This window comes from Acomys minous (assembly GCF_964271855.1).
Source record: "Acomys minous genome assembly, chromosome: 17".
Classification (NCBI taxonomy): Eukaryota; Metazoa; Chordata; class Mammalia; order Rodentia; family Muridae; genus Acomys; species Acomys minous.
In genome coordinates, this window is record NC_140500.1 from 15,561,640 (window position 1) to 15,572,088 (window position 10,449).

Below are 10,449 nucleotides of genomic sequence, written 5' to 3' on the forward strand. Positions count from 1 at the left end.
GGCATTTTCTTGGACACCACTGATCAGGGTGGGGATCAGGTGATTCGCTTTCTCTGGATGCTCCAGTCATGTTTTATCCCCTGGGCTGGGTACCAGTGGAGGAGGAGCAGACGGACAAAAAGGGCATGGCAGGGGTTGATGCTTTGGAGACTGACACTGGTCATATAGGTACATTGGTCCCAATGCTCTGCTAAGATGCAGCTGAAGACTCAGATAAGGTGATTGATGCAAGGAAAGGTGTGACCTGGGGGCAAAAGGTGAAACTGTTAAGGCAATGTATGGCCAAGAAAAGAAAGGGAGAGGGAGAGATGAGTAGACAAAGAAAAGGGCATTCGACAATACATAAAAATAAAGGAAAAAGAGTAGCCAGTGTATGGAGAAACGGGAGGGACAGGGACCTTGGGGAAGGGGAAGCATGTGGCTTAAGAAAAAAGCAGAGAGGGAGGGAAAGGTCAAGGGAAGGGGTGGTCGTGGCGTGGCAGGTGACGGCACTGGTCAGGCATGCCTTAACCTGAGTTCAAGCGTCTTCAGAAGCCGTGGTGGAAGGAGAGAGCCAACTCCCAAACAACACCCTCCGAGCTCCACACATACACCTCAGCGCACGCGCGCGCGCGCACACACACACATACACACACACACAATTTTTTTCAAAGCAATGAGTCTGAATCCACAACTGGATAAAAGAAAATATGAAGCTGGACTAAGTATAGACTTAGAGATTAAAAATTTCTAGGGGGAAAACTCTGTTGTATGCTACGTATTTCTGGATTTTTTCCCCCCTGCCATGTCCTTATCAGGTATGACACAAATGAAAATATTGAGAAATAAGGGACAAGAATCTCAAACTATTTAAATCCATTATGGGGGGCGGGGTGAGGGTCACAGCTTCCAGGACAGCTGGCCGAGTCCCATGAACACCATCTCAGACCCAGAGCCTCTCCCTGGGATCCATGCACATGGCCCAGCGGTCTGTCTGTCCTTCCTGTTCCCAACCTCCGTCACCTCGGAGGTAAACACTCACGCAGGTGCGCTGGCAGGTGGATCGAGTCTTCCTCCATCCTGAGCGCTCGAGGCACTGGAACATGAAGTGGAGTCGGCGACCCGTAACTTGCCACTGGACTCTCTGGGGGTGTATATGAAATCCGTTCCTGCTGTTGGGAGAAAGGGAGAGAGAAAGGAAAATGAAATGTTGCGTCAGAGGTGTGAAACTCTGAGCAAAAGGCAGGAGGGGCGTGTGGGACATCAGCCTGCCCAGCAATCCCCCTTCTGGGGGTCCAGTCTTTTGATGGCACAACATGGCCCTGACATCTACAGCAACGCAGTTACCCTGGGATACATGCAGCCACTAGCGTCAGATTAGACAAGTAATACCTCCTTCTAAATTCCTTCAGTTTTGATATTGAAACAAACAAGCAAACAAAAGACACTGGAAAGGTTAAAAACAGGGTTTCTTGAGTCAGGTTAACAGGTGTCCACACTAGTGATTTGTTCCCAGAATAAGGAGGGGCCGAGGGAGACAAGATGAAAACAAGATGTCCAAGAGCAGTTTTTCAAAGCAATCCTCCTCCAAGATTATTTTCCGAAGTCACATAATGAATGCCATCAATGCATTCAAACCAGGCTTTCTCTTCTCTGGCAACGTCCCCAGCTTCTAATCAGAATATGATTCTATATGTGAATCCGGCAAGTACACGAGCTATACCAGTAAGTGGGAACGTGATGATTTCTAAGTACAAAGATTACGATCTAGATTTACTTTCTGTCTTCTGGGAAAGGGTCTCCTGTAGCTCAGGCTGGCCTTCAACTCACTGTGTAGCCAAGGATAGCACTGAACTCCGGATCCTCCTGTTTCTACCTCCTGAGTCCTGAGATTACGGACCCATGTGACCATGCCCAGTTATGCAGTGCTAGGGTCTGAACCCAGAGCTTCATAGATGCTCAGCAAGCACGTCACCAACTGAGCGATGGCCCCAGATAACTTAATTTCATTTTCTATCACTATGTCACTATACCAAAACCACAGCCCCAAACATCCAGTGCTTGCAAGTCTTCCCTTCAGCATCTCCATGAACTAGCATTCCCCTTGTTCCTTCTCCATCCCCATCACAAGCAGTTATTTCCTTCCTCTTTGGAGTCTTCCAGGGTCTTTTAAAAACTGTTTGATAATAACCAAAGACACCTGTCAATTGACAGGGACATGAGTAGGTCCACCGCAGAGCCACCAATTCAGTTTTGAACAAGACGTGCTTGCGAGAGCGATTAAAGCAGTGGTCTGAGAAGGACTGTTACACCGGCAACAATGTGAACGTGAAAACAACCAATGCGTTCGGCGAGAGCAGACAAGCGATGTGCAGCTCCCATCTACGACCAGCTCGACCGGCCATCCACACATCAACCTGATGGGACCTCGGCTTAGCTGCACGAACAAAAGTGAGAAACGCAAGGTCCGAAAATAAGCTTGGAGGAAAGATCAGTAAAGATGACACTGGAAAATAAAGGTCGGGAGCAAAAGGAAATCCTAGGTTAAGGTGAAGCAAGGGGGACTGGGGGCTGGGGGGGGTGGTGGGGGCAGTGGTGGGGGCAGTGGGGGGGCAGTGGGGGGGGGTAGTGGGGGGGCAGTGGGGGGGGGGTTGGCCAGGTGTGTGCACTTGTAATCTCAGCACTTGAAAGGTAGATACAGGAAGTTCAGAAGGACTGGCCCGGGCAATATAGTGAGTAAAGACTAGCCAGGGCTACATAAGGCTGTGTAGAAAGAAAGAAAGAAAGAAAGAAAGAAAGAAAGAAAGAAAGAAAGAAAGAAAGAAAGAAAGAAAGAAAAGAAAGAAAAGAAAAGAAAAGAAAAAGGCAAGGGGGTGGAGAGGAGTCCCTTGGTCTTATAAACAAAGTCAAGTTTTTCTCGTATTCACAGCCTGGAAAGCTGGGGTGGGAGGTTTCCATTTTAAACAAAAATACCTATGTAATAGTTTCCAGATGAAATCACCATACCTTTCCTAAAGCACCTAGTAGCAGCAAGGAGGTGGCTAGAATACCTGTTTAAACATGCATCATACAACTGTCCCAGTGCAGTTCTCAGTCCAGGGCAGGCCCATATACCTAGACTGGATTCTACATCAACCAAGATGTCTCGTGATGCAAGGGAACATTCAACTTCCCTTAAAAAAAAAAAAAAAGTAGACATCAAACACTGCAAGCAACTCGAACATACAGATAAGTTACTCTTTTTGGTATTTGCTTTGGGGCCATGTTGGGTAAGAGAGCCAAGGATATGTAAGAAACACACCTTAAATCTGGTGAGGGTACCACCAGCACCAGGAACAAAATGCTTTCGCGCATTTCAAGCATAGCGTCACCTTCCGATCTGACTAACTCTCTACACTCCTTAAACAGGCCCCCAGTCTCATCACGTATCTAGATATCAACAGTTAACATCCTTCCCAGAAAGAGCTTTATTTTGTTATGGTTTTTGCAGAAGTGAAACTCTCGAGGAAGAAGCCTCCCACAGTCAAGGGGGGTCTTCAATTGGAAGGACACGAGGGTGCGAGAAAAACAGAGATGGTGTTTCATAATGTAATGACTTCTTTCTCAAAGCAAGGGCTCGCAGGAACCTCTAGCTCGGCTGTGAGAGAGGAGGCCACTTCACTCCAGTCTCCTATCCCGATGTTTCTCCTTTGCAATGTGGGAGACCCTACCATCAGCCCAGCAGCCTGAGTCTGACTGGGAGTGACCCTCCCAGCGCACAGTCTCCTGAGTGCTACTCTATCACTGTGCTGTGGATACTTCCTAAGTGGTCACAAGTACACGGTGGCATGCTTTAGCACTAGCCCCAGAACCAGACACCGTGCTCCCCATCCAGGAGGGTCAGACAGACACATGCTCTGTCGTGATGAACTCAACCGGCAACAGGCCAGAGCCTGGAGGACTGTGGAGCCTGGACTCTCATTCCAAACAATGGCTCCAGCCTGTGATGCTATATGGTGGGGTCAGGAAGGCCTCTGTAAAAGGTTCAGTGAAGACACCCATCCACCACACAGGCCTTAGTGTGTACTTTGACCACGTGAGACAAAACCAGGTATGCTTCTCAGGCCTTGAGCTACCTGTGGGCAGCAATGATTACCTATGAGCCCCCTGGGCTTGGCATCCAATGGAGACCCCAGGAGACTGTTATCCAGTATGTGGGGTCTTTTCTGAGAAGAACAGGACACACAACTGGGAGCCCTGTACTGAAAACATAATGTACTTTGTTTCTCTAGCTTCTAGGCTCACTTAAACGGTCCTCATTTTCTATGCTTTTACTATAGGCATGCACTTAATATCTATACCAGCCACTAGAAAAATCCGACACGGCTATCTCAGATAGAGACATGTAGACAGAGGGGCTTAAAGGACACTCACATCCAACATTCCAAATCAAGCGGCTTCCTTCCTCTCACCACTGCTACTTCTCTGGTTTGACTACCAAAAGGAAAGGAGTCTAGGGTAGTAACTGTCGGCTCATTCACCTCTGAAGAAAACCGTCAGCCAGAGGAAAACCAAAGACACTTTATTTTAATACTGGGAGCACTAAGGATTTTTCCCAAGAGGATTACAAACATGGCTCTAATTAAATTAAATTGTACAGACAGCAATATTAATGCTTTCAGGTATTGCAAAGAATAAGCTACAGATGGAAGTCAATGTCATGATTACACATGTTGTGATGAGAATGCGCTGTTGCTTAGAAGTGCAGGGGCAGTGGCGGGGGTCGGGGGAGATGATGCTCTCAGATTTGCAGACACAGCCTACCACGCCACACCAAGCTGCTGGACAAAGGGGAAGTGCTGTAATCTCTGAGGTCAACTCCAACAGCCATGAGGAGGGAAGAAGGAATAATGGAGCTTTGGTAAGGAAAAGGAAAGATGAAAACAGCTGGAGAAAAGGGTTGAAATATATATCTTACTAACCACTTATAGAAAGCTCTTTTTTTATGTTCGTTCCTATAAGAACAACTTATTGAATTTCAATGTATTTACATCTCCTCCCTTCAATGTCACCCAGAGCGTGAAGGGCCAAGGAAGGGAACCAAATTGACTATGCTTATTTTTAACCTTGAAACTCCCACGTAAAAGAGGCTCACTTAGGCATCCTGTGCAGAAAAAAAAATGACATCTTTACCTCCACTCTTCCCTGGGCCACATGTTCTAGAAGGGTCCAAGGCTCAGAATTATTATTACCATGAGCATCTCACTCTTCTGAATTACTCCATAGAGCTTCTGTAAATTACGGGGATCCTTCTGGTCCATTCACACACTTCTTACAACACTGCCTTAAGAAGGTTGAAGGGTTGGGTTAGAGCCTACTGGACAAAGCATTTGTAAACCAAGGAGAACAGAAATAAAGCTAGTGTTCTTGGACAAAGACGGCTAGTGGGTTATTTCAAAAGACTTAGATGTCCTCGATTGCAGAATTCTTTCTAGAAATTGTTCCAACAACATTTTAAATAGCAACGTTATATCTCCAATTTGGTTTCTGAAGCCTGCGTGGAGAGTCCTGAGGCATGTCATAGGACTGAACTGCTTCCTGGAGCTATGGTAGGAACGCCACCACAGGCATCGCTCATCTTCTGCATGCTGGTGGCCCACCCTGACAACGCTGCATCCCAGATAAGATGTATACAGAGGAGAGAGACCAGGCTGCCATATCTGTAAAAGTTTGAGAGAAAGCTAATTGTCGTCCTGTAACCAACCTCGATACATGGCACAGAAGACAAGCTATGTTGTAACCACTAAACAAGCAGGAATATGCAATGTGACGTTAACACCAGACATCAACTCAGTGAGATCCGGAATCACCTGCAGGCATGCCTGTGGGAGGATAACTGGGAAGGGAAGACTAAATCCACTATGGGTGGCACCACCCCCTGGGCTCTACAAAAAAAAAAAGAGGAAGTAAACTAAGCACAAGGATGTTCTGTTTCTGCACCGGGGATGCCAGGGACGCAGCTGTCTGAACTGCCTGCTTCCATGCTCTCCCTGTCATGACGAACTATCCTGCGGAACTGTGAACCAAAATAACCCTCCGTTAAGTTGCTGTTTGGCAGGGTATTTGATCACAGCAGCAGGGAATTTAAAGCAAACAATTACTTAGATGTACTTTTCTGGCTGCAAAATGATTTAAGATCTGTGGGGTTGGCTCTCACTACATATGCTTTTGATAAGCATTCTTTCGGTGACAAAGGGTAATCTATACACTGTCTTTAAAAGACTGATACATAAAAATCTACCTGTACCATTTCCCAGGGCTTTGGCATTACAAATGCAAATAAAAACCTGAACTCTCAAGCACTTACCTCTTCATTTGTTTTAAAAAAAAACAAAAACAAAAAACAAAAACAAAACCCAAAAAACATTCATTCACTACTTTCCAACAAAAGTTCAGTGAGATCAAGCTTAAAGAACTTGAGAAAGTATGTATATGAAACCACAGATATTATTTTTGGATTGTCCCTAGAAAGAAACAATGTGGCCCAGAGACCGGGCTGAGGGAGATCATTACAGGTACCCAGACACACGGGAATAGTAACACAGAGAAACAAGTGCAGAAGAGGAACTATGATGATTTCTTCTCCCTGCAGGAAGAGTCCAGGAGACTGCTACAACCAAGAGTTCAAGTCCTGTCCTGCTCTCCACACTTACTTCCCTGGAGAAATTATCTATCTGCGCAGTCATTCTATAACCCAAATGGTGTCTGGTTTTTAAAACTCCCTTGCAGGATGCACATCAGTTCTTGGGGGAAGACCAATGGGTGGGAGCCACAGTCCTGGTCTCTGCAGCTTCCTCCCCAAGTTACCCTGATGGACCATGCACCCCCCCCAACCCCCCAGGAAGAGGGTGCGCAGGGCAAACCACACACTCAGCTTGCAGGGCTCTTCCCAGGGACCAGGATCTGTCAATCTTAAGGAGTGCTGTTTCTTTTTTTCTAGAAGTCTATGAAGATGGACAAAGCAGATGGTTCAAAGTCAGAAGACAATGCCCTGCCATCTGTCAAATGGATAGCTAAGTCCTATCACTTTAAATCCTCCACTGACACCTATGATCTATGCACAGTGGTGTTATAGAGGAAAGGGGCGGGGGGCGGGGTGCAGGGAGAAGTACATTAGTAATGAGCCCTACAATCAAGCCTGGCACTAAAGTGTCGCTGTTCCCTCCCTATCACTAAGAAACATTTCCCTGTTCATTGAGTCTAGGTCTGTACTTGTCATTATGAATTAGGCAACCCTAAGTCCTTGGATTTCTACAATGGATCCGATTATTTAAATTCTACGGTGGGGCTAGGGGTGTGACTCAGTGGTAAGAGTTTTTACCTAACATACACTAGGTCCTGGGTTCCAGGCCCTACACAGCAAACAAACAACAACAAAAAGAAAAACAATGCCCTATCATTCCACCCATAAAAAACATATAAACACTTGTACATCTCAAAATACAAATATAGTTGGAAAATACAGTCACTTCAAAAATCAAGAAGTCATTAAGGGAAGTTGTGTGGTTCTCAAGGGGTTGGTCAAACCTCACAAGGATGACAGGAAGGCATCCTTATCGCCAATCCACAGGACTGTAAGGCTCAATTAATCAACCTGTCCAGTCACCAACTTGGGAGACAGCAGAGCTGGTAACATGGGTTCAGGCTGAGGACCACTCCACTGCTGCTAACAAAAAGGAACAAGAAGAAACTGCAGTCAAGCACCACCAGCCAATCAACGATGGCTTTGTAGCTTACAGAGAGGGAAGCACCGGCCAATCGATGATGGTTTTGTAGCTTATGGGGTAATGCCTAAAGGTAACCATCAGCCAATCAGTGATGGCTTTATATCTTATGGGGCAATCCTAAGAGGTAACCATCAGCCAATCAACAATGGTTTTGTAGCTTATGGGGAAGTGCAGTGTCTTTAGGATAGCACCTGTTCTCAGTTCTCAGAGAACATCAGTGGCTCATCCAACAGAGCTGCCAGAGCCTAGGTACCCACATTCCTAAGACTGGGATGTATCTGCAGAAAGCAAATGAACTTAGCTGAAAGAAAGAGAGTATAATACAATGTCTGAGAAGTTTGTCCCCATATGGCCTCTGTGCAGGAGCAGCCATTAGAATTCTCACAGTGTGTTTACATTGCGATAATCAGTAGGGCCAGTGAAGCATCTACAGATTGCTGGTGTGTTTAATTGCTTTACATTGTACAGAAATCTCATCTCGGCTGCTGTCGGGTAAAAATATCTTACTCTTTATCCCTACCGTTTTCTTTAACAACAAGGAGCCATTTCTCTTACTCCGTCCTTACCAATCCTTCAAGAACACCAAATCTAAAAATGGATTTGAGATTTTAAAAAGGGGAGAGTGTTGACACCTGTCAACACTTAATACAACAGGAAAATCTTATGTCATAAGGAGGCAAGTCTGCCCTCAGAAATCGCAATGGACACCGTTTAGGAAAGGCTCCTTCAAGGACCTGGGGACAGGCACTTCTAAATGAGGAAGGGTGAGGTCAGCAGGGGTATATGTGGTCCATGGCCTTCTGCCCCTTTAAGTCTTAACAGGCTTCTTAAAGACAACTCCACGCATCTGAGCAATGAGTCTAAGAAACGGAAGGATTCCCTACGCATTCATTCCAGCACTGTGGCAAGCACATGGACAACAAGTTGACAAAGAATGAAGGGGAAAGGTTTGTCTTGGCTCTCAGTGTTAGACGGTCCAGCCCATGATCAACAGGCCTTATGGCTCAGGGTCTGCGGCAAGGCGGCACATGCCGGTAGGAGAACTCATCACTTAACAGGGAATCAAAGAGAAAGGGAGGGACTAGTCTATCCTACTGCCCCTTCTGAGGGCATGTCCCCTGTGTTCTGAAGATCTCTCACTAGTGTCTGTCTGTCTGTCTCTCTGTCTCTTTCTCTGTGTGTGTGTGTGTGTGTGTGTGTGTGTGTGTCTGTGTGTGTGTTTCTCTCTCTCTCTCTCTCTCTCTCTCTGTGTGTCTGTCTGTCTGTGTCTCTGTCTCTCTCTCCTCTCTTCTTACAAAAGATTTATTTTTATTTTATACAAGAGTGTTCTGTCTCATGTGCATGCCTGACGCCCACACAAATCAGTGGAGGGTATCAGACCCCACGGAGCTGGTGTTACAGACAGTTGTGAGCAATCACGTGAGTGCTAAGAATCAAACCCAGGTCCTCTCGAGGAGCAGCCAGTGTTCTTACCCACTGAGGTATCTCTCTAGTTCCTGAGGCCTCATCTCTTAAAAGAGTACTGGAGCTCCCAATGGAGCCAGTCTGGGGCCAAGCCTTTGAAGGGTACTTATTCAAAGTGGAACAGCAGCAATTGTATATACTTAGGAGGCAGCGTCAGTAACACCTGAGTACTAGGGGGAAGGACCTGCCAGCAGCTCCAGCATCCACAGGTATGGGATTATCTCCTAGAAACCTGACTGGGGCTGACACAGGAAGCCTTTCTAAAAGAGGCTCCAACACCAGCGGCTCACACAGGTGCCTTTACAATCCATGCTGCTTTGATAAAAAACCTGACACTCTCCAGCAAGTCAAAGCTTATTAAAACCGTATAGGTAAAAACAAATACAATGCTCCAAATACAAATGGAGCATTAGATCTCCGAGTCTATCAACTAGATCCTAAGGCTGTACTAGATACAGTGTTTAAAAGCAAGAGTGCCTACAACTAGGGTACCAAAGTTTAAGACGACAACAACAAAACCCTCAAATGCACTTCTTTAATCATTCGCATTTTAAAATATCTTAAATAAGGCCTTTTCCACTCCTGAGATGGCATAAAATTGCTGTTTAACTTTTTTGAACTTTTTTAGGTATTTCTGACATGAACAGTAAGCAGAAGCTAACGCTGGGATTCCTTTTAACGCCAGGCTGTGGTTTCCAGGGAGGACGGTAGAGTCGGCCCAACTCTCTGGATGCATGGATGGTTAGCTCATTTGGCTGGGCCCCAGCATCACGCACATGCGAGCAAGGTTACAAGCTTCAGACCTGGGCAGGAAAATTAAATTCACTATAGATCCCCAGGCCTAGACTGCACCCTCATCCCAGCTTTGATGCCACAAATGGTTGAAGCTGAGAACAGATGAGCTGGGTGTTGCATACTGTGGCTCCTGGAAACGCCATTAAAGTGCATGTGCTGTGAGAGCGGGCCAGCAGCGTCATCCACTGTAGGAAAGGTGAGTGTTTTTACTTAGCCAGAATCTCAAGTTCTATCTCTGGGGGACAAAACCGTTTCAGTGACGGAGTTACCCTGGAGTGCCCCTGAGCTTTGGATCCACCATTTGAAAGAGGGTCGCTAAAGCTTCTCTTCCTGGTTATTTCCAGATGCAGAACAAACAGGTACTTAAGTTAGCAGCAGCCTGTATCCTGGGCCCAATGCAGTGGCCAAGTTCAGCTACCTTATTAGCTGCTTTCTCCTCCATTAA

The 10,449-nt window shown here is 46.2% G+C and overlaps 1 protein-coding gene across 6 annotated transcripts in view; it reads right to left on the minus strand.

The window, feature by feature from the left end:
• ETV6 (ETS variant transcription factor 6) overlaps positions 1-10,449 on the minus strand; it is a 242,031-nt gene that overhangs the window by 136,646 nt on the left and 94,936 nt on the right. For 3 of the 6 annotated variants that reach the window (XM_084764885.1, XM_084764889.1, XM_084764888.1), the window contains one exon: positions 1,022-1,151. In XM_084764885.1, the coding sequence (XP_084621011.1) occupies positions 1,022-1,151 (130 nt within the window). Of the gene's footprint in view, positions 1-1,021; positions 1,152-2,985; positions 3,004-7,545; positions 7,675-10,449 lie in introns of those variants that run through there. The other 3 variants (XM_084764887.1, XM_084764890.1, XM_084764886.1) reach the window with 3 other exon arrangements.